Genomic DNA, 25,041 nt, shown 5'->3' with positions numbered 1-25,041 from the left:
ATACAATAAATACAGTTACTAATGTTATTTGTGTCTTTATTGACTAAATGAAGTAAGCATAACAGTATCCATTACTTGCACTACAACGAACATTTTACAATTTACAACAGTTCCTGAGTAGTGTTTAACAAAATAACCATGTTTCAAAAAGTCATTTTTAACTATTTCAATTTGAAACATTGTTTCATACTTATATATTGTTACTGATAAACATGTATGTGTAGACATTTGTTTCTAAAAAAGTTGTATTGCCTGTATATCCATTAATATTGTATATTGTGTTCATAAAGAAAATACAGTTAATTGTGAGTCACAACTAGACAATATGTCCAATATTCATAAAGTACGTAATTAGTAAGCAAAGATGTTCACTTATACAGACACGGCACTCTGAAAAAAATCATAATCACTTGATATAATCATAATAATACATCTTAACTTGCAGCATTATAATGGAATTATACTGTATAACTGTAATGTTTCTTTGTTATTCTGAACAGAGAATAAAGTCAGTTGGCTTTCAAGCACAACAGACAGTTTCATTGTGCCCCTTGGCTCTGCATGTAAAAGATTTCATCAGCTTTTTAAACATGCCCCACTCATTATCTGTACGTATGTACAGTGCCTTGCGAAAGTATTCGGCCCCCTTGAACTTTGCGACCTTTTGCCACATTTCAGGCTTCAAACATAAATATATAAAACTGTATTTTTTTGTGAAGAATCAACAACAAGTGGGACACAATCATGAAGTGGAACGACATTTAGATTTCCCAAGCTTTAAACATCCCAAGGAGCACTGTGCAAGCGATAATATTGAAATGGAAGGAGTATCAGACCACTGCAAATCTACCAAGACCTGGCCGTCCCTCTAAACCTTCAGCTCATACAAGGAGAAGACTGATCAGAGATGGAGCCAAGAGGCCCATGATCACTCTGGATGAACTGCAGAGATCTACAGCTGAGGTGGGAGACTCTGTCCATAGGACAACAATCAGTCAGTATATTGCACAAATCTGGCCTTTATGGAAGAGTGGCAAGAAGAAAGCCATTTCTTAAAGATATCCATAAAAAGTGTCGTTTAAAGTTTGCCACAAGCCACCTGGGAGACACACCAAACATGTGGAAGAAGGTGCTCTGGTCAGATGAAATCAAAAATTGAACTTTTTGGCAACAATGCAAAATGTTATGTTTGGCGTAAAAGCAACACAGCTCATCACCCTGAACACACCATCCCCACTGTCAAACATGGTGGTGGCAGCATCATGGTTTGGGCCTGCTTTTCTTCAGCAGGGACAGGGAAGATGGTTAAAATTGATGGGAAGATGGATGGAGCCAAATACAGGACCATTCGGGAAAAAAACCTGATGGAGTCTGCAAAAGACCTGAGACTGGGACGGAGATTTGTCTTCCAACAAGACCATGATCCAAAACATAAAGCAAAATCTACAATGGAATGGTTCAAAAATAAACATATCCAGGTGTTAGAATGGCCAAGTCAAAGTCCAGACCTGAATCCAATCGTGAATCTGTGGAAAGAACTGAAAACTGCTGTTCACAAATGCTCTCCATCCAACCTCACTGAGCTCGAGCTGTTTTGCAAGGAGGAATGGGAAAAAATGTCAGTCTCTCGATGTGCAAAACTGATAGAGACATACCCCAAGCGACTTACAGCTGTAATCGCAGCAAAAGGTGGCGCTACAAAGTATTAACTTAAGGGGGCTGAATAATTTTGCACGCCCAATTTTTCAGTTTTTGATTTGTTAAAAAAGTTTGAAATATCCAATAAATGTCGTTCCACTTCATGATTGTGTCCCACTTGTTGTTGATTCTTCACAAAAAAATACAGTTTTATATCTTTATGTTTGAAGCCTGAAATGTGGCAAAAGGTCGCAAAGTTCAAGGGGGCCGAATACTTTCGCAAGACACTGTATACGTTACCAGTCGAAAGTTTGGACACTTACTCATTACAGGGTTTTTATTTTTGCTATTTTCTACGTTGTAGAATAATAGTGAAGACATCAAAAATAAGAAATAACAGATATGGAATCATGTAGTAACACAATTGGTGTTCAACAAATCAAAATATATTTTATATTTGAGATTCTTCAAAGTAGCCACCCTTTGCCTTGATGGCAGCTTTGCAAACTCTTGGCATTCTCTCAACCAGCTTCATAAGGTAGTCACCTAGAATACATTTCAATTAACAGGTGTGCATTGTTAAAAGTTAATTTGTGGAATTTCTTTCCTTCTTAATGTATTTGAGCCAATCAGTTGTGTTGTGACACGGTAGGGGTGGTATACAGAAGACAGCCCTATTTGGTAATAGATCAAGTCCATATTATGGCAAGAACAGCTCAAATAAGCAGAGAGAAACGACAGTCCATCATTACTTTAAGACATGAAGGTCAGTCAATACGGAACATTTGAAGAACTTTGAAAGTTTCTTCAAGTGCAGTCGCAAAAACCATCAAGTGCTATGATGAAACTGGCTCTCATGAGGACCGCCACAGGAAAGGAAGACCCAGAGTTGCCTCTGCTACAGAGGATAAGGTAATTAGAGTTACCAGACTCAGAAATTGCAGCCCAAATAAATGCTTTACAGAGTTCAAGTAACAGACACGTCTCAACATCAACTGTCTCAGAGGAGACTGTGTGAATCAGGCCTTCATGGTCGAATTGCTGCAAAGAAACCACTACTAAAGGACACCAATAATAAGAAGAGACTTGCTTGGGCCAAGAAACATGAACAATGGACATTAGACCGGTGGAAATCTGTCCTTTGGTCTGATGGGTCCAGATTTTAGATTCCAACCGCCATGTCTTTGTGAGAGTAGGTGAACGGATGATCTCCGCATGTGTAGTTCCCACCGTGAAACATGGAGGAGGTGTGATGGTGCTTTGCTGGTGACACTGCCAGGGATTTAGAATTCAAGGCACACTTAACCAGCATGGCTACCACAGCATTCTGCAGCGATAAACCTTCCCATCTGGTGTGCGCATAGTCCCACTATCATTTGTTTTTCAACAGGACAATGACCCAACATACCTCCAGGCTGTGTAAGGGCTATTTTACCAAGAAGGAAAGTGATGGAGTGCTGCATCAGATGACCTGGCCTCCATAAATCACCAGACCTCAACCCTATTGAGATGGTTTGGGATGAGATGGACCGCAAAGTGGAAAAGCAGCACGTGCTCAGTGTATGTGGGAACTCCTTCAAAATTGTTGGAAAAGCATTCCAGGTGAAGCTGGTTGAGAGAATGCCAAGTGTGTGCAAAGCTGTCATCAAGGCAAAGGGTGGCTACTTTGAAGAATCTAAAATATATTTAGATTTGTTTAACACTTTTTTGGTTACTACATGATTCCATATGTGTTATTTAATAGTTTTGATGACTTCACTATTACTCTACAATGTAGAAAATAGTAAAAATAAAGAAAAACACTTCAATGAGTAGGTGTGTCCAAACTGGTACTACATACAACTGTTCAAAAGTTTGAGGTCACTTAGAAATGTCCTTGTTTTTGAAAGAATGCACTTTTATATGTCCATTTAAATAACATAAAATTGATCAGCAATACAGTGTAGACATTGTTCATGTTGTAAATGACTATTGTAGCTGAAAACGGCAGATTTTTAATGGAATATCTACATAGGCATACAGAGGCCCATTATCAGCAACCATCACTCCTGTGTTCCAATGACACATTGTGTTAGTTAATCCAAGTTCATAATTTTAAAAGGTTAATTGATCATTACAAAACCTTTTTGCAATTATATTAGCACAGCTGAAAACTGTTGTTCTGATTAAAGAAGCAATAAAACTGGCCTTCTTTAGACCAGTTGAGTATCTGGAGCATCAGCATTTGTGGGTCAAATTACAGGCTCAAATTGGCCAGGATCAAAGACCTTTCTTCTGAAACTCATCAGTTGATTCTTGTTCTGAAAAATGAAGGCTATTCCATGCGAGAAATTGCCAAAAAACGGAAGATCTCATACAACGCTATGTACTTCACAGAACAGCGCAAACTGGCTCTAACCAGAATATAGTCCTCACAAGTCCTCAACTGGCAGCATCATTAAATAGTATGCGCAAAACAAAACACCAATCTCAACGTCAACAGTGATGAGGTGTCTCCGGGATGCTGGCCTTCTAGGCTGAATTGCAAAGAAAAAGCAATATCTCAGACTGGCCAATAAAAATAAAAGATTAAGATGGTCAAAAGAACACAGACACTGGACAGAGTGTCCAGAATGCCAGCATCCCAGAGTCGCCTCTTCACTGTTGAGTCCGGTGTTTAGCGGTTACTATTTAATGAAGCTGCCAGTTGAGGACTTGTGAGGCATCTGTTTCTCAAACTAGACACTCTAATGTACTTGTCCTCTTGCTCAGTTGTGCACCGGGGCCTCCCACTACTCTTTCTATTCTGGTTAGATCCAGTTTGCGCTGTTCTGTGAAGGGAGTAGTACATAGCGTTGCATGAGATCTTCAGTTCCTTGGCAATTTCTCGCATGGAATAGCCTTAATTTTTCAGAACAAGAATAGACTGACGATTTTCAGAAGAAAGTACTTTGTTTCTGGCCATTTTAAGCCTGTAATCGAACCCACAAATGCTGATGCTCCAGATACTCAACTAGTCTAAAGAAGGCCAGTTTTATCGCTTCTTTAATCAGAACAGTTTTCAGCTGTGCTAACATAATTGCAAAAGGGTTTTCTAATGATCAATTAGCCTTTTAAAATGACAAACTTGGATTAGCTAACACAACGTGCCATTGAAACACAGGAGTGATGGTTAATGATAATGGGCCTTTGCACGCCTATGTAGATATTCCATTAAAAATCAGCCGTTTCCAGCTACAAAAGTCATTTAGAACATTAACAATGTGTACCCTGTATTTCTGATCAATTTGATGTTATTTTAATGGACAAAAAAAATGCATTTCTTTCAAAAACGAGGACATTTCTACGTGGCTCCAAACTTTTGAACGGTAGTGTATATATAAAACTATTGACACAACCTACCTTCATATTAACATAAACTAGTCCAGCTTGCATTCAGAGGTTATGAAATACTGTTTTTTTTTAAACAGGTTTGTTGTACTCTGTAGAAATTTTATGGAAGTAAAAAACCTTGTTTGTCTAAAAACAGTATGGGGGAATGTTCCAGCATCAGTTAAGATGAACATGCTGGTGGAAGTTCAAAAGTCACAGCTTTAAAAAAAAATCGTACTGTAATTGTAGTTAGTAATGACTGAGGGCAATACATATGTGCTACAAAAAAAAGTAAACAGTGTACTAATAGGGACATGACGTTGCAGTTGCCTATCAGAAAGCAAAATTGAAATAATGATTGATCTTTTTCATTATGATAACTTTGGCAAGCTTGTTGGTTCATGTGAAATGTTACAGCTCACATTTCTCACACGAAGCCCCATTATGGGATTTGGCACACTTTTGACTTCAGTGGGTCTCCTCTTCAGTGTGTCTCCTTGATCTCAGATGTCAAATGATAAATGATGATTTGTGACGGAAGTGACCCTGATGGGAATATAAATTATCAAAAAAATACCTGCAGTTGATAATTATTTTCATTTGTCATTTTTAATAATACATTGTGATTACACTTTAGCTCAATAATAATAATAATAATATAGAACACACAATTAAGTTCATTTTATTCACCTCATCTGCTTCGGCATAGTCAACGCCATCATCCTGCGATGGAAGTTTGTAGCTAAAACACACAATAAATCCTTAATTTCCACACAAAGACGTACTAAGCAACTCACATCACATAATATGTCACTATTAAACTGGTCCATTTAGCTTTAAAAGCCCTGTACAGAACAATGGATGTCGATTAAGGCAGCCCCCCGCACCTCTCTGATTCAGAGGGTTTGGGTTAAATGCGGATAACACACTTCAGTTGAATGCATTCTGTTGCACAACTGACTAGGTATCCCCGTTTCCCTTTCAACCTATATCGTACTTTTTGGGTTCATTTTTACATTTCATTTTTAATAACATTTTCTATTATTATCTATATTATTATTATTATCACTGCATTGTTGGAAAGAGCTCTCAAGGTAAGAATTTCCCTGTACTGTTTTACACCTGTTGTATCCTGTGCACGTGGCAAATCAACTTTGAAACTTGAAACTAGAGGTCGACCGATTATGATTTTTCAACGCCGATACCTATTATTGGAGGACCAAAAAAAAGCCGATACCGATTAATCGGCCGATTTATATATATATATATATATATATATATGACAATTACAACAAAGATGACAAATACAACAATACTGAATGAACAATGAACACTTTTATTTGAACTTAATATAATACACAAATAAAATCAATTTAGTCTCAAATAAATAATGAAACATGTTCAATTTGGTTTAAATAATGCAAAAACAGTGTTGGAGAAGAAAGTAAAAGTACAATATGTGCCATGTAAAAAAGCTAACATTTAAGTTCCTTGCTCAGAACATGAGAACATATGAAAGCTGGTGGTTCAATATTCCCAGTTCTTCAATATTCCCAGTTCAGAAGTTTTAGGTTGTAGTTATTATAGGAATTATGACGCTTTGACTATTTCTCTCTATACCATTTGTATATCATATACCTTTGACTATTGGATGTTCTTATAGGCACTTTAGTATTGCCAGCCTAACCTCGGGAGTTGATAGGCTTGAAGTCAAACAGCACTGTGCTTCAAGCATTGCTAAGAGCTGCTGGCAAACGCAGTAAAGTAATGTTTGAATGAATGCTTACGAGCTTGCTGCTGCCTACCACCGCTCAGTCAGACTGCTCTATCAAATATCAAATCAGACTTAATTATAATATAATAAACACAGAAATATGAGCCTTTGGTCATTAATATGGTCAAATCCGGAAACTATCATTTAGAAAACAAAACTTTTATTCTTTCACTGAAATACGGAACCGTTCTGTATTTTATCGAACGGATGGCATCCCTAAGTCTAAATATTGCTGTTACATTGCACAACCTTCAATGTTATGTCATAATTACGTAAAAATCTGGCAAATTAATTACGATCTTCACACAGTTCGCAACGAGCCAGGTGGCCCAAACTGGTGAAGTGACACAATTTCCCTAGTTAATATTGCCTGCTAACCTTAATTTATTTTAACTAAATATGCAGGTTTAAAAATATATACTTCTGTGTATTGATTTTAAGAAAGGCATTGATGTTTATGGTTAGGTACATTTGTGTAACGATTGTGCTTTTTTCGCGAATGCGCTTTTGTTAAATCACCCATTTGGCGAAGTTGAAGTAGGCTGTGATTCGATGATAAATTAACAGGCCCCACATTGATCATATGCAAAGCAGGACAAGCTAGTTAACCTACTAATATCATCAACCACATGTAGTTAACTAGTGATTATGTGAAGATTGATTGTTTTTTTATAAGATACGTTTAATGCTAGCTAGCAACTTACCTTGGCTTCTTGCAGCCACAAGGTCCTTTTGACTCTGCACTCGCGTAATAGGTGGTCAGCCTGCCACGCAGTTTCCATGTGGATTGCAATGTAATCGTCCACAATCGGCGTCCAAAAAGGCCGATTACCGATTGTTATGAAAACTTGAAATTGGCCCTTAATGCCGATTAATCGGTTGACCTCTATTTGAAACTGCATAGCCCTACTCACTTGGTTCCTGTGTGATCCTTGCCGGAGGAGAAGCAGTGATGTTTGTATACATGACAAACCCCCACCATCACAACAATGAGTCCAGCCAATGCCGCCAACACCTTCAGGAAAATGCCCACAATGTCGACATCATCTGAAAATACAAACAGGGCATTTTGAGATGAGATCTGGGTAACATAAACCCAAATTTAAACAACTTACAGCAGCCGCGGTACAATACATTTTTGGGGGGTGAGCGGATGGAGTGGGGCCGGAGGATAATTACAAATCATTTGTAGACTGCAAATTGACTGCAAGAAGCCCAATCAGCTATAATATTTGTCTAAAACATAATAATTTAGCCCACTGGCCACCAGTTTGGGAACCCTGACTTTAAAAGAATGACCTTGGAATGCATGTCCATGTCAACCGCTATGATTTACGTGCACTAGAGTAGATGCATGTGACTCACTTGCAGGTTAGGTAACACACAATTGTATGTTCAGTGTGGCAGCGGTATGACACACTGACATATTTAAATTAAATCAAAGTTTATTTGTCACGTGCGCCGAATACAACAGGTATAGACCATACAGTGAAATGCTTACATACAGACTCTAACCAATAGTGCAAAAAAGGTATTAGGTGAACAATAGGTAAGTAAAGAAATAAAACAACAGTAAAAAGACAGGCTATATACAGTAGCGAGGCTATAAAAGTAGCGAGGCTACATACAGACACCGGTTAGTCAGGCTGATTGAGGTAGTATATACAGTGGGGCAAAAAAGTATTTAGTCAGCCACCAATTGTGCAAGTTCTCCCATTTAAAAAGATGAGAGAGGCCTGTAATTTTCATCATAGGTACACTTCAACTATGACAGACAAAATGAGAAAAAAAATCCAGAAAATCACATTGTAGGATTTTTAATGAATTTATTTGCAAATGATGATGGAAAATAAGTATTTGGTCAATAACAAAAGTTTATCTCAATACTTTGTTATATACCCTTTGTTGGCAATGACAGAGGTCAAATGTTTTCTGTAAGTCTTCACAAGTTTTTACACACTGTTGCTGGTATTTTGGCCCATTCCTCCATGCAGATCTCCTCTAGAACAGTGATGTTTTGGGGCTGTTGCTGGGAAACACGGACTTTCAACTCCCTCCAAAGATTGTCTATGGGGTTGAGATCTGAAGACTGGCTAGGCCACTCCAGGACCTTGAAATGCTTCTTACGAAGCCACTCCTTCGTTGCCCGGGCGGTGTGTTTGGGATCATTGTCATGCTGAAAGACCCAGCCACGTTTCATCTTCAATGCCCTTGCTGATGGAAGGAGGTTTTCACTCAAAATCTCACGATACATGGCCCCATTCATTCTTTCCTTTACACGGATCAGTCATCCTGGTCCCTTTGCAGAAAAACAGCCCCAAAGCATGATGTTTCCACCCCAATGCTTCACAGTAGGTATGGTGTTCTTTGGATGCAACTCAGCATTCTTTGTCCTCCAAACACGACGAGTTGAGTTTTTACCAAAAAGTTCTATTTTGGTTTCATCTGACCATATGACATTCTCCCAATCTTCTTCTGGATCATCCAAATGCTCTCTAGCAAACTTCAGACGGGCCTGGACGTGTACTGGCTTAAGCAGGCGGACACGTCTGGCACTGCAGGATTTGAGTCCCTGGTGGCGTAGTGTGTTACTGATGGTAGGCTTTGTTACTTTGGTCCCAGCTCTCTGCAGGTCATTCACTAGGTCCACCCGTGTGGTTCTGGGATTTTTGCTCACTGTTCTTGTGATTATTTTGACCCCACGGGGTGAGATATTGCGTGGAGCCCCAGATCGAGGGAGATTATCAGTGGTCTTGTATGTCTTCCATTTCCTAATAATTGCTCCCACAGTTGATTTCTTCAAACCAAGCTGCTTACCTATTGCAGATTCAGTATTCACAGCCTGGTGCAGGTCTACAATTTTGTTTCTGGTGTCCTTTGACAGCTCTTTGGTCTTGGCCATAATGGAGTTTGGAGTGTGTTCAAACAGGTGCCATTAATACAGGTAACGAGTGGAGGACAGAGGAGCCTCTTAAAGAAGAAGTTACAGGTCTGTGAGAGCCAGAAATCTTGCTTGTTTGTAGGTGACCTTATTTTCCACCATAATTTGTAAATCAATTCATTAAAAATCCTACAATGTGATTTTCTGTTTTTGTTTCTCATTTTGTCTGTCATAGTTGAAGTATACCTATGATGAAAATTACAGGCCTCTCTCATCTTTTTAAGTGGGAGAACTTGCACAATTGGTGCCTGACTAAATACTTTTTTGCTCCACTGTACATATGGTTAAAGTGACTATGCATATATGATGAACAGAGAGTAGCAGTAGCGTAAAAGAGGGGTTGGCGGGTGGTGGGTGGCGGGACACAATGCAGATAGCCCGGTTAGCCAATGTGTGGAAGCACTGGCTGGTCGGGCCAATTGAGGTAGTATGTACATGAATGTATAGTTAAAGTGACTATGCATACATGATAAACAGAGAGTAGCAGCAGCGTACGAGGGTTTGGGGGGAAGCACACAATGCAAATAGTCTGGGCAGCCATTTGATTACCTGTTCAGGAGTCTTATGGATTGGGGGTAAAAACTGTTGAGAAGCCTTTTTGTCCTAGACTTGGCACTCCGGTACCTCTTGCCATGCGGTAGTAGAGAGAACAGTCTACGACTGGGGTGGCTGGGGTCTTTGGCAATTTTTAGGGTCTTCCTCTGACACCGCCTGGTGTAGAGGTCCTGGATGGCAGGCAGCTTAGCCCAGTGATGTACTGGGCCGTACGCACTACCCTCTGTAGTGCCTTGCGGTCAGAGGCCGAGCAATTGCCGTACCAGGCAGTGATGCAATCAGAAGATGCTCTCGATAATGCAGCTGTAGAACCTTTAAAGGATCTCAGGACCCATGCCAAATCCTTTTAGTTTCCTGAGGGGGAATAGGCTTTGTTGTGCCCTCTTCACGACTGTCTTGGTGTATTTGGACCATTCTAGTTTGTTGTTGATGTGGACACGAAGGAACTTGAAGCTCTCAAACCTGCTCCACTACAGTCCAGTTGATGAGAATGGGGGCGTGCTTGGTCCTCCTTTTCCTGTAGTCCACAATCACCTCCTTAGTCTTGGTTACGTTGAGGGATAGGTTGTTATTCTGGCACCACCCAGCCAGGTGTCTGACCTCCTCCCTATAGGCTGTCTCGTCGTTGTCGGTGATCAGGCCTACCACTGTTGTGTCGTCTGCAAACTTAATGATGGTGTTGGAGTCGTGCCTGGCCATGCAGTCGTGGGTGAACAGGGTGTACAGGAGGGGACTGAGCACGCACCCCTGGGGAGCTCCAGTGTTGAGGATCAGCATGGCAGATGTGACGCTACCTACCCTCACCACCTAGGGGCGGCCCGTCAGGAAGTCCAGGATCCAGTTGCAGGGGGAGGTGTTCAGTCCCAGGATCCTTAGCTTAGTGATGAGCTTTGAGGGTACTATGGTGTTGAATGCTGAGCTGTAGTCAATGAATAGCATTCTCACATAAGTGTTCCTTTTGTCCAGGTGGAAAAGGGCAGTGTGGAGTGCAATTGAGATTGCATCATCTGTGGATCTGTTTGGGCGGTATGCAAATGTGAGTGGGTCTAGGGTTTCTGGGATAATTGTGTTGACGTGAACAATGACCAGCCGTTCAAAGCATTTCATGGCTACGGATGTGAGTGCTACGGGTCTGTAGTCATTTAGGCAGGTTGCCTTTGTATTCTTGGGCACAGGGACTATGGTGGTCTGCTTGAAACATGTTGGTATTACAGACTCAATCAGGGACATGATGAAAATGTCAGTAAAAACCCCTGCCAGTTGGTCAGCACATGCCCGGAGCACATGTCCTGATAATCTGTCTGGCCCCGCAGCCTTGTGTATGTTGACCTGTTTAAAGGTCTTACCCATGTCGGCTACGGAGAGCGTGATCCCACAGTCGCCCGGAACAGCTGATGCTCTCATCCATGCCTCAGTGTTGCTTGCCTCGAAGCGAGCACAGAAGTGATTTAGCTCGTCTGGTAGGCTCGTGTCACTGGCAGCTCGCGGCTGTGCTTCCCTTTGTAGTCTGTAATAGTTTGCAAGCCCTGCCACATAAGACGAGCGTCGGAGCCGGTGTAGTATGATTCAATACGCTTTCCCTGTTTGATGGTTCGTCGCAGGGCATAGCAGGATTTCTAGAGTCCCGCCCCTTGAAAGCGGCAACTCTACCCTTTAGCTCAGTGCGTATGTTGCCTGTAATCCATGGCTTCTGGTTGGGGTATGTACGTACAGTCGCTGTGGGGATGACGTCCTCGATGCACTTATTGATAAAGCCAGTGACTGATGTGGTGTACTCCTCAATGCCATCGGAAGAATCCCGGAACATGTTCCAGTCTGTGATAGCAAAACAGTCCTGTAGTTTAGCATCTGCTTCATCTGACCACTTTTTTATAGACCGAGTCACTGGTGCTTCCTGCTTTAATTTTTGCTTGTAAGCAGGAATCAGGAAGATAGAATTGTGGTCGGATTTACCAAATGGAGGGCGAGTGAGAGCTTTGTATGCGTCTCTGTGTGTGGAGTACAGGTGATCTAGAATTTTTGTCCCCTCTGGTTGCACATTTAACATGTTGATAGAAATGTGTTAGAAATGATTTCAGTTTCCCTGCATTAAAGTCTCCGGCCACTAGGATCGCCGCCCTTGGGTGAGTGCTTTCCTGTTTGCTTATTTCCTTATACAGCTGACTGAGTGCGGTCTTAGTGCCAGCATCTGTCTGTGGTTGTAAATAAACAGCCACAAAAAGTTTAGCTGAAAACTCTCTAGGCAAGTAGTTTATCACAATATAATCTACTTCAGGCGAGCAAAATCTAGAGACTTCCTTAGATTTTGTGCACCAGCTGTTGTTTACAAACATGCACAGACCGCGCCCCCCCCCCCTCGTCTTACCGGAGTGTGCTGTTCTATCTTGCCGGAGCAGCGTATATCCCGCTAGCTGAATATCCATGTCGTCATTCAGCCACGATTCCATGAAACATAGGATATGACAGTTTTTGATGTCCCGTTGGTAGGATATTCGTGATTGTACCTCATCTAATTTATTGTCCAATGATTGCACGTTGGCGAGTAGTATTGACGGTAACGGCAGCTTTCCCACTCGCCTTCTCCGGGTCCTGACAAGGCATCCAGCTCTTTGTCCTCTGTACCTGCGTCGCTTCCTCTTGCAAATAATGGGGATGTCGGGGATGTAAACAATACATAGTTGCAGTAAGAATGTCAGTTGGGTGTTTAGTACAGCATGGCCTACTCACAGACGTCCATCAGCTGTGTGGGACACTGTGCATGTCCAGCTACATTCTTTGCCTGGCAGTAATACTCCCCCGCATCCTCCTTCCTCATCCGGCGGAATTTCTGGAGGGAAAAATGCTAAAATCAACCCCAATACATCATACGGCTTTTCTCTTGTACCAACATCATCCAACAGTTGGATCTACTGTCTCATTAAACATGATATTCATATATCTAGTTTCCGTTCAATCTCCATTGATTCCTTACCAGACCACCCGTGTCAGCGTTAATGGAATAGGTGGAGTTGATGAACTTGGGGCTGCTCTTTGGGTCCTGGGGAAGCTCCTCGTTGTTGTGGAACCAGCGGTACTGTGAGGCAGGGAAGCCCTCGTTCTCCAGGCAGCGCAGCTCAGAGGACGTGCCAACAGTCACCGCCACAGGCACACTGCACCTGGGCACCACAGGCTTTACTGCACAGACAATAAATAAATAATAATTGTACACAATGGTCCGACAGGAATTCGACTTCTGCTTTTTCCCAACTGCTCTGGAAGACACACATACACAGGCAAAGGACAGAGGTCATACTACGGCACCCAAATAACAGTTTTCTTTAGAGAGAGAGTGAGCACACTTTACTTAGAAATAGACAACACTGAAAAAACACAGCAAACTCTACTATAGGATTAAAACGTTGGTCAACAACACATCTAACACTGACTAGGCCTATACTGAGATTGACCAGTGGACACACATATATCTCAGGCCAATGACAAGGTGGGAGCTCTGCATTGGTTAAGTGACACAGGAATATGACAATACGACCTCACCCCTGACAGCAAGACTGATTAGAATTTCATCAAAGTGTTTGTGGTCATCAATGGCAGCGACCTCACAGCGGTACTCTGCAGTGTCTGCACGGCTGGTGTTGAGGATCAGTAGGTTGGCTGGCTGGATCAGCTGGGCTCTGTGCTCCAAGTCCCCTAACAGAGAGGCAAAAACACACTCCAACCTCTCATTCCCTTACAGAGAATAATAACACAGTTCTTAGGCCAATATGGTGTTGGTAAGGTGCTTAAAAAAATAATAATCTTACCCGAAATTTGATTTTGAAAGTACACATAACTAGGGACACCGTTTTGGATTTTCTTCCATTCGATTCTGGGGTTGTTTGTTGAGATGGACTCTATCAAGCACGTCAACTCAATAGCTGGAAAGAAAACCGTGATACTACGATGTCAAGACACCGGCAGACAACAGAAGAGACTGGCAGACAGACGGGCAATGGAAGAAAAATAATTCAGAGAGAATTAGTCAGTGTTTCAGTGACTTACGTTCAAATTCATTTGCCCACACAGTCTTGTCTGTGGTTCGGAGGATTACGCCAAGTGATGGAATGTAGCCTGTAAAAGTCAACAAATAAGTGAGAAGAAAAAAATTCAGACTAACAATCTTCAGAATTTTCATTCCAGGACAGTGCCAATTTTGCCAATGCCCGTTAAACAGATAGGCCTAAAGGATTAGAGGGTCAGGAGGTGTAGGCCTATAGCTACAGAGAGGGTGAGAAAGAGCCTTAGCCTCAAAATTAACCATTTCTCCTGAATCATTTCTCATGTCTAGGTGGAGACAGGTGGAGCACATCTCAAGGGGAGCACAAGTCTCAGTATTAGTGTTGTTTCATCAATTATCCTAACTACAAAACACTCTCAAATGAAACAATTGGGAGATATATTTAGGGAGGCTTAAGAGTTACTATAATAACACACAGTGAGTAATAAAAACAGTCCCTCCTTCTGTGTGTTCGTCAGCGACATTAAGGACTCCTAATGAGGGGTGAAATCAAGACTGGAATGTATTGGAGCACAATTCATCTGAGTGTATTACGCACTTCCAAGGTATAATCCAGACAGATAAAAGCACTGCGGCTGATTTAAAATGTCTCTGGTTATCAATTCATGATGCACATGAAAGACAATTCCCTCATATGCAAGATGGGCCTGTACTCCAATAACCTGGCGGATTGGTGGAGGATAGGCTAGTTTAATTGTACGTCCCTCTCAGAGACTGTGAGAACACGTGTAAGCTTTTAGGATGGATATGAACTAGAGGTCGACCGATTATGATTTTTTTCAACGCCGATACCGATACAGATTATTGGAGGACCAAAAAAGCCCATATTGTCACGTGCTGACCTCTATTTCCTTTGTTTTGTATTTATTTAGTATGGTCAGGGCGTGAGTTGGGTGGGCAGTCTATGTTTGTTTTTCTATGTTGTGGGGCAGTTCTATGTTTTCGGCCTAGTATGGTTCTCAATCAGAGGCAGGTGTCATTAGTTGTCTCTGATTGAGAATCATACTTAGGTAGCCTGGGTTTCACTGTGTGTTTGTGGGTGATTGTTCCTGTCTTTGTACCAGATAGGGCTGTTTTGAGTTCTCACGTTTCTTGTTTTCGTTAGTTTGTTCATGTATAGTGTCTTCATTAAAATACAATGAACAACCACCACGCTGCGTTTTGGTCCGCCTCTACTTCACAACAAGAGAACCGTTACAGAATCACCCACCACACTCGGACCGAGCAGCGTGTTAACAGGCAGCAGCGAAAGGAGGACGTTATGGACAGCAATGGCATGGAGTACACTACTTGGGAGGAGATCGACAGGTGGGCGGCCGACCCAGGGAGAGTGCCGGAGCCCGCCTGGGATTCGATGGAGCAGTGCGCGGAAGGTTATCAGAGAATGGAGTTGGCGAAGCAGGCACGGCGGCGCGGAAGGAAGCCCGAGAGGCAGCCCCAAAAATTTCTTGGGGGGGGGCTAACAGGGAGTATGGCTACGCCAGGTAGGAGACCTGGGCAGACTCCCTGTGCTTACCGGGGGGCTAGAGAGACCGGACAGGCACCGTGTTATGCAGTGGTGCGCACGGTGTCTCCAGTGCGGGTGCATAGCCCGGTGCGGTATATTCCAGCTCCGCGTGTCGGCCGGGCTAGATTGAGCGTCGAGCCTAATGCCATGAAGCCGGCTCTACGCAGCTGGTCCCCAGTGCGTCTCCTTGGGCCGGCTTACATGGCACCAGCCTTGCGCTCGGTGTCTCCGGTTCGCCTGCATAGCCCAGTGCGGGCTATTCCTCCACGCCGCACTGGCAGGGCGACCGTGAGCATTCAACCAGGTAAGGTTGGGCAGGCTCGGTGCTCAAGAGCTCCAGTGCGCCTGCACGGTCCGGTCTATCCGTCACCACCTCCACGCACCAGCCCTCCGGTGGCAGCTCCCCGTACCAGGCTGTCTCTCCGGCCCATCCTTGCAGGGGCTCTCTCCTCTCCAGCGCTGCCGGAGTCTCCTGCCTCTCCGGCGCTACCAGAGCCTTCCTCCTCTCCAGCGCTGCCGGAGTCTCCCGCCTCTCCGGCGCTACCAGAGCCTTCCTCCTCTCCAGCGCTGCCGGAGTCTCCCGCCTGTTCGGCGCTAGGAGAGCTACTCAGCCCAGCGTTGCCGGAGCTTCCCGTCTGCCCAGCGCCGCCAGCGCCGCCCGTCTGCCCAACGCCGCCAGCGCCGCCCGTCTGCCCAGCGCCGCCAGTGCCGCCCGTCTGCCCAGCGCCGCCAGTGCCGCCCGTCTGCCCAGCGCCGCCAGTGCCGCCCGTCTGCCCAGCGCCGCCAGTGCCGCCCGTCTGCCCAGCGCCGCCAGTGCCGCCCGTCTGCCCAGCGCCGCCAGTGCCGCCCGTCTGCCCAGCGCCGCCAGTGCCGCCCGTCTGCCAGGAGCCGCCAATGCCGCCCGTCAGCCAGGAGCCGCCAGTGCCGCCCGTCAGCCAGGGGCCGCCAGTGCCGCCCGTCAGCCAGGGGCCGCCAGTGCCGCCCGTCAGCCAGGGGCCGCCAGTGCCGCCCGTCAGCCAGGGGCCGCCAGTGCCGCCCGTCAGCCAGGGGCCGCCAGTGCCGCCCGTCAGCCAGGGGCCGCCAGTGCCGCCCGTCAGCCAGGGGCCGCCAGTGCCGCCCGTCAGCCAGGGGCCGCCAGTGCCGCCAGTCAACCAGGGGCCGCCAGTGCCGCCAGTCAGCCCAGCGCCAGCGCCGCCAGTCAGCCAGGGGCCGCCAGTGCCGCCCGTCAGCCAGGGGCCGCCAGTGCCGCCCGTCAGCCAGGGGCCGCCAGTGCCGCCAGTCAACCAGGGGCCGCCAGTGCCGCCAGTCAGCCCAGCGCCAGCGCCGCCAGTCAACCAGGGGCCGCCAGTGCCGCCAGTCAGCCAGGGGCCGCCAGTCAGCCAGGGGCCGCTAGAGCCCTTCCGCCCGGAGCAGCTGCCCCTCTGTCCCGAGCAGCTGTCCCTCTGTCCCGAGCAGCTGTCCCTCTGTCCCGAGCAGCTGTCCCTCTGTCCCGAGCAGCTGTCCCTCTGTCCCGAGAAGCTGCCCCTCTGTCCCAAGCAGCCCCTCTGTCCAGTGGGGTCATTGAGAGGGGTGGGCATGGTGAGTAAGCCACGGAGGCGGACAATAAGGCGGACTAAGACAATGGCGAAGTGGGGTCCGCGTCCCGGGCCAGAGCCGCCACCGCGGACAGACGCCCACCCAGACCCTCCCCTATAGGTCAAGGTTTTGCGGCCGGAGTCCGCACCTTTGGGGGGGGGGTACTGTCACGTGCTGACCTCTATTTCCTTTGTTTTGTATTTATTTAGTATGGTCAGGGCGTGAGTTGGGTGGGCAGTCTGTTTGTTTTTCTATGTTGTGGGGCAGTTCTATGTTTTCGGCCTAGTATGGTTCTCAATCAGAGGCAGGTGTCATTAGTTGTCTCTGATTGAGAATCATACTTAGGTAGCCTGGGTTTCACTGTGTGTTTGTGGGTGATTGTTCCTGTCTTTGTGTTTGCACCAGATAGGGCTGTTTTGAGTTCTCACGTTTCTTGTTTTCGTTAGTTTGTTCATGTATAGTGTCTTCATTAAAATACAATGAACAACCACCACGCTGCGTTTTGGTCCGCCTCTACTTCACAACAAGAGAACCGTTACACATATTGATTAATCGGACAATTTTTTTTATTTGATTTGTAATAATGACAATTACAACAATACTGAATGAACACTTATTTTAACTTAATATAATACATCAATAAAATCAATTTAGCCTCAAATAAATAGTGAAACATGTTCAATTTGGTTTAAATCATGCAAAAACAAAGTGTTGGAGAAGAAACTAAAAGTGCAATATTTGCCATGTAAGAAAGCTAACGTTTAAGTTCCTTGCTCAGAACATGAGAACATATGAAAGCTGGTGGTTCCTTTTAACATGAGTCTTCAATATTCCCAGGTAAGAAGTTTTAGGTTGTAGTTATTATAGGAATTATAGGACTATTTCTCTCTATACCATTTGTATTTCATTAACCTTTGACTATTGGATGTTCTTATAGGCACTTTAGTATTGCCAGTGTAACAGTATAGCTTCCGTCCCTCTCCTCGCTCCTCCCTGGGCTCGAACCAGGAACACAACGACAACAGCCACCCTCGAAGCAGCGTTACCCATGCAGAGCAAGGGAAACAACTACAAGGCTCAAAGCGAGCGAGTGACGTTTGAAACGCTATTTGCGCGCACTAGCCAGCCATTTAACTTCGGTTACACCAGCCTCATCTCGGGAGTTGATATGCTTGAAGTCATAAACAGCTCAATGCTTGATGCACAAGGAAGAGCTGTTGACAAAACGCACGAAAGTGCTGTTTGAATGAATGTTTACACGCCTGCTTCTGCCTACCACCGCTCAGTCAGATTATGACACGCTAGATAATATCTAGTAATATCATCAATCATGTGTAATTAACTAGTGATTATGATTGACTGTTTTTTATACAAATAAATGTAATGCTAGCTAGCAACTTACCTTGGCGTACTGCATTTGCGTAACAGGCAGTCTCCTTGTGGAGTGCAACAAGAAGCAGGTCGTTATTGCGATGGACTAGTTAAGTGTAAGGTTGCAAGATTGAATCCCCCGAGCTGACAATGTGAAAATCTGTCGTTCTGCCCCTAAACGAGGCAGTTAACCCACCGTTCCTAGGCCGTCATTGAAAATAAGAACGTGTTCTTAACTGACTTGCCTAGTTAAATAAAGGTGTAAAAATCGGTGTCCAAAAATACAGATTTCCGATTGTTATGAAAACTTGAGATCAGCCCTAATTAATCGGCCATTCCGATTAATCGGTCGACCTCTAGTTTGAACACTGCCTCAAAGGCTTCAGCCAGCCCTGAGAGTGGAGAAAACATGTGTCGAGCACTCAGTCATATTAGCTCAGCTGTGAGCGCTGATGAGATCCGACTCTCAGCTTCTGTCACAGCGACTGACTTTCAAACCCCTGTACATCATGAGCTATTTTTACAACAAAAAGTGACTGGCCATCCTGAGAGATACGAGGAGCAGGGTAAACAGAGCAGGGACAGCCTATCCCTGTAAAACCACTCATTAACCTTCAATTCCTTTACAATGTACTTAGCCTGAACATAATATGAATTACTAGTCTATAAATATCTTAAACTACATGTCTCATTTTTTGCTGCCTACAAACAGACAGGCAGACAGTGTCCAAGCTTTAATGTATCCTCCCACCTGCATGAGGCTTTGTTGACCCAGACAGTTTTCAGACTGTGGGAGAGAATCTGTGGTTAATTAAGAGGACAATGGCTGATTGCTATTGTGTGCCTGGAATAAAAGCATTCCAAAGCTTTCCACTGTGTAGCCTACATAAAGAAAGGGATCTCCCTCTCTCTCTCTCTCTCTCTCTCTCTCTCTCTCTCTCTCTCTCTCTCTCTCTCAAAAGACCCAAGCTGTTGATCCAGTGCATCCATCCATCTATCTATATATATTTTTAAAACCCCATTTCCCACACATTCTACACAGCCACTGTAAAAGCAGCCAAATCAAATTGTATTTGTCACATGCTTTGTAGACAGTAAAATGCTTACTTATGGATCCCCACGGATGAGTAAAAAGATACAAAAAATGTAACAAACAAAAAAATAGAAATAGTGACACAGTGAATAAAAAATAAAAATAATGAGTGGCTATATATAGGGAGTAGAAACGAACATGGCTATTACAGGAAGTACCAGTGCTGAGTCTGTGTGTATGTAGCCGATGTGAAATGGCTAGCTAGTTAGCGGTGGTGCGCGCTAGTGGCGTTTCAATCGGTGACGTCACTTGCTCTGAGACCTTGAAGTAGTGGTTCCCTTTGCTCTGCGAGGGCCGTGGCTTTTGTGGAGTGATGGGTAACGATGCTTCGAGGGTGACTGTTGACGTGTGCAGAGCGTCCCTGGTTCGCGCCCAGGTCGGGGCGAAGGGACGGACGTAAAGTCTATACTATTACATGTACACTATATACAGTGGGGCAAAAAAAGTATTTAGTCAGCCACCAATTGTGCAAGTTCTCCCACTTAAAAAGATGAGAGAGGCCTGTAATTTTCATCATAGGTACACTTCAACTATGACAGACAAAATGAGAAAAGAAAATCCAGAAAATCACATTGTAGGATTTTTTTTAATTTAATTGCAAATTATGGTGGAAAATAAGTATTTGGTCAAAAACAAAAGTTTATCTCAATACTTTGTTATATACCCTTTGTTTTTATTTATTTTTTTATTTCACCTTTATTTAACCAGGTAGGCAAGTTGAGAACAAGTTCTCATTTACAATTGCGACCTGGCCAAGATAAAGAAAAGCAGTTCGACACATACAACGACACAGAGTTACACATGGAGTAAAACAAACATACAGTCAATAATACAGTATAAACAAGTCTATATACGATGTGAGCAAATGAGGTGAGATAAGGGAGGTAAAGGCAAAAAGGCCATGGTGGCAAAGTAGATACAATATAGCAAGTAAAACACTGGAATGGTAGATTTGCAATGGGAGAATGTGCAAAGTAGAAATAAAAATAATGGGGGTGCAAAGGAGCAAAATAAATAAATAAATAAAATACAGTAGGGAAAGAGGTAGATGTTTGGGCTAAATTATAGGTGGGCTATGTACAGGTGCAGTAATCTGTGAGCTGCTCTAACAGTTGGTGCTTAAAGCTAGTGAGGGAGATAAGTGTTTCCAGTTTCAGAGATTTTTGTAGTTCGTTCCAGTCATTGGCAGCAGAGAACTGGAAGGAGAGGCGGCCAAAGAAATAATTGGTTTTGGGGGTGACTAGAGAGATATACCTGCTGGAGTGTGTGCTACAGGTGGGAGATGCAATGGTGACCAGCGAGCTGAGATAAGGGGGGACTTTACCTAGCAGGGTCTTGTAGATGACATGGAGCCAGTGGGTTTGGCGACGAGTATGAAGCGAGGGCCAGCCAACGAGAGCGTACAGGTCGCAATGGTGGGTAGTATATGGAGCTTTGGTGACAAAACGGAATGCACTGTGATAGACTGCATCCAATTTGTTGAGTAGGGTATTGGAGGCTATTTTGTAAATGACATCGCCAAAGTCGAGGATTGGTAGGATGGTCAGTTTTACAAGGGTATGTTTGGCAGCATGAGTGAAGGATGCTTTGTTGCGAAATAGGAAGCCAATTCTAGATTTAACTTTGGATTGGAGATGTTTGATATGGGTCTGGAAGGAGAGTTTACAGTCTAACCAGACACCTAAGTATTTGTAGTTGTCCACGTATTCTAAGTCGGAGCCGTCCAGAGTAGTAATGTTGGACAGGCGGGTAGGTACAGGTAGCGATCGGTTGAAGAGCATGCATTTAGTTTTACTTGTATTTAAGAGCAATTGGAGGCCACGGAAGGAGAGTTGTATGGCATTGAAGCTTGCCTGGAGGGTTGTTAACACAGTATCCAAAGAAGGGCCAGAAGTATACAGAATGGTGTCATCTGCATAGAGGTGGATCAGAGACTCACCAGCAGCAAGAGCGACCTCATTGATGTATACAGAGAAGAGAGTCGGTCCAAGAATTGAACCCTATGGCACCCCCATAGAGACTGCCAGAGGTCCGGACAGCAGACCCTCCGATTTGACACACTGAACTCTATCAGAGAAGTAGTTGGTGAACCAGGCGAGGCAATCATTTGAGAAACCAAGGCTGTCGAGTCTGCCGATGAGGATGTGGTGATTGACAGAGTCGGAAGCCTTGTTGGCAATGACAGAGGTCAAACGTTTTCTGTAAGTCTTCACAAGGTTTTCACACACTGTTGCTGGTATTTTGGCCCATTCCTCCATGCAGATCTCCTCTAGAGCAGTGATGTTTTGGGGCTGTTGCTGGGCAACACGGACTTTCAACTCCCTCCAAAGATTGGAGTTGTGTAAAGCTCGCCGCCATTGGACTCTGGAGCAGTGGAAACGAGTTCTCTGGAGTGATGTATCACACTTCACCATCTGGCAGTCCGATGGACTAATCTGGGTTTGGCGGATGCCAGGAAAACGCTTCCTGCCCCAATGCATAGTGACAACCGTAAAGTTTGGTGGAGGAGGAATAATGGTCTAGGGCTGTTTTTCATGGTTCGGGCTAGGCCCCTTAGTTCCAATTAAGGACACAATGACATTCTAGATTATTCTGTGCTTCCAACTTCAACATGACAATGTGCTCGTGCACAAAGCGAGGCTCATACAGCAATGGTTTTTCGAGATCCGTATGAAAGAACTTGACTGGCCTGCACAGAGAACTGACCTCAACCCCATCAAACACCTTTGGGATGAATTGGAAGGCCAACTGCGAGCCAGGCCTAATTGCCCAACATCAGTACCCGACCTCACTAATGAAATTGTGGCTGAATGGAAGCAAGTCCCAGCAGCAATGTTCCAACCTCTAGTGGAAAGCCTTCCCAGAAGAGTGGAGGCTGTTATAGCAGCAAAGGGGGGACCAACTCCATATTAATTCCCATGCTTTTGGAAAGAGATGTTCGACGAGCAGGTGTCCACATACTTTTGGTCATGTCAGTGTATGTGTGTGGGTATAGAGTCAGTGCAAGAGAGTCAATGCAGGTAATCCGGGTAGCCATTTGGTTAGCTATTTAGCAGACTTGTTTAGAATTATTCTGTTTTAGGGGTAGAAGCTGTTCAGGGTCCTGTTGGTTCACACCTGGTGCATTGGTGCCGCTTGCCGTGCGGTAGCAGAGTCTTTGGCAGAATAAAATCATTCATACAATGAAATGTAGGCCTACCTGACAGCTTGGATGGAAATAACGGTTGACATCATCATCACATTTTGAGCGACAGATGAGGAGAGCTCAACGTTAGAAGATGCAAAAGCAGTGTGTACAACCTGTTCTCTTTTTATTTAAATATTAATGAAAAACTGCTGAGGATTGTGTGAGCGTTTCAATGTGATTATAACGCATGTATAAAGAAAATGAATTACCATCTATTAATTGTGTGGCTCATCCTCAGCATGTTTACACCCGGCCAAGCTACTACTAGTATGCTAGGAGTAGGAAAACCGTTTAGCTAGTCAGCGCGATCATTTTCATAACAAAGCATTGCCATGTCTGCGAATTAATACATTTGCGATGCACAACACATCCGTAGGGGATCCATAAGTAAGCATTTTACCGTCTACAAAGCATGTGACAAATACAACATGTACCTTATCTTAGTGGAAATGAAAATAACTTACCAAGAATCGAGTAAAGAATGAAAAAAGACATCAGTCGTTTTAACGCCATCTTGAAACGTCTGATTTATCGGTAATTCTGGCACACATAAACCATCTAGCTAGCTACATCACACGCAGTGCCTGGTCTGAAGGGGTGAACAGGCTGGTGGACGTTTCCATAGCTACAAGGGCATCAGGGCGGAAAAGGCATAGTCCCAAAACCGGAAATGCCTTTACATCTGTTTTATAATGATGGTGTCCAATAATGCAATTTCATTAATGTGCTAAACAAGATTCATACTCCTTAATTCTCTCTGATATATCCAATACGCAGCTTTGTCCCCGAGAACTAATCAATGCAAATGTAATTTTCTGTGAACATGACAGGTTAAGGTGAGAGAAACGGTAAACACTCTTTTCAAGCCATTTCGCCGGGTGGGCGTGGGTTTCAAAGTTCTAGGACTGTCGGATTGCGGGTCCACGTCCATTTGAGAACCCTCCACCTAGGAAGTAATTCATAAATATAACTATGGTGGGTTTATAGTTAGTTTACAGTTGCGCTTTAATATGAGTACATCATGTTGCTTTATTTGAACTAACAATAGCTAGCTACCAAGTGGCTGGACCAGTTTCCCCCAAAGTTAATTTGTAACGTCAAGTTTTGCTTGCTAGCCAATCTACAAAATGTACTTGAATGAAATATATGAAATTGATCATGTCTAAATTTAATCTAATTTCAATGCGATTATTTTGTCAACATATAAAAATACCAGTATTGTGTCAATCACTAAGATTAATTATTTGCGTTGCTGGTTTAATTTTAAAAACTCTTTATCTGATGTATTTTGGATGACCTTGGTTTTATTTATTTGTTTGAGGGCATATGCATGAGGCCAACGTTACCATATTATTTTGGAGGCATATATACATACCCAGTCTCACACTGATAGGCTATTTCTCAACTTTAAACAATGCGTAATTTGAATACAAAATATTTGTTTAGCATCTTTCTATTCTGTGGCTGCATGAAATAGCAAAAACCCTGTTTGACTTTGTTCCATTCATTCCATTCCAGCCATTACAATGAGCCAATCCTCCTATAGCTCCGCCCACCAGCCTCCACTGACTTACGATATGTTACGAATTCCAATTTGTTGCGCTAACATTAGCTAGGTGGCTAACATTAGCTAGGCTGGGGGTTAGGGGTTAAAGTTAGTGGAAGGGTTAGCTAACATGCTAAGTAGTTACAAAGTAACTGAAATATAGTAAGTAGTTGCAAAGTTGCTAAAATACTAAAGTTATCCGTGATTAGATTCAAACAGGCAACCTTTGGGTTGCTAAACATGTGCTTAATATGCCCACCCATACATTTACTATGTTATGTCCAATCTATGAGACCAGGTTGTAAAATAAGATAAATGTGGACTGTCAAAGCAAAATGTATTGTTGCCAGAATCTGGTCACATGTCTTTCTTCGCTCATAAATCCACCAGGTGGCAGTATGTGACCAAACATCACTGATTGTCATTCAATTATTATACTGTGTCATGTG

At 43.9% G+C, this 25,041-nt stretch overlaps 1 protein-coding gene across 1 annotated transcript; it reads right to left on the bottom strand.

The window, feature by feature from the left end:
* Nucleotides 1–10: 10 nt before the first annotated feature.
* On the bottom strand, nucleotides 11–23,684 carry LOC110503965 (junctional adhesion molecule 3B). Its single transcript, XM_021582656.3, has 9 exons — nucleotides 23,511–23,684; nucleotides 14,298–14,366; nucleotides 14,060–14,173; nucleotides 13,794–13,946; nucleotides 13,231–13,433; nucleotides 12,987–13,086; nucleotides 7,678–7,810; nucleotides 5,680–5,731; nucleotides 11–5,535 (listed from the first exon to the last, which is right to left on the bottom strand). Exons 1-9 carry the CDS (start codon nucleotides 23,557–23,559, stop codon nucleotides 5,500–5,502), a joined length of 909 nt encoding a protein of 302 aa, XP_021438331.3. The 5' UTR covers nucleotides 23,560–23,684; the 3' UTR covers nucleotides 11–5,499.
* Nucleotides 23,685–25,041: the final 1,357 nt, after the last annotated feature.

This window comes from Oncorhynchus mykiss, chromosome 24, assembly GCF_057628025.1.
Source record: "Oncorhynchus mykiss isolate SJ-2025 chromosome 24, ASM5762802v1, whole genome shotgun sequence".
NCBI classification, from domain to species: Eukaryota; Metazoa; Chordata; class Actinopteri; order Salmoniformes; family Salmonidae; genus Oncorhynchus; species Oncorhynchus mykiss.
This window is presented reverse-complemented; position numbering and strand designations above follow the sequence as displayed.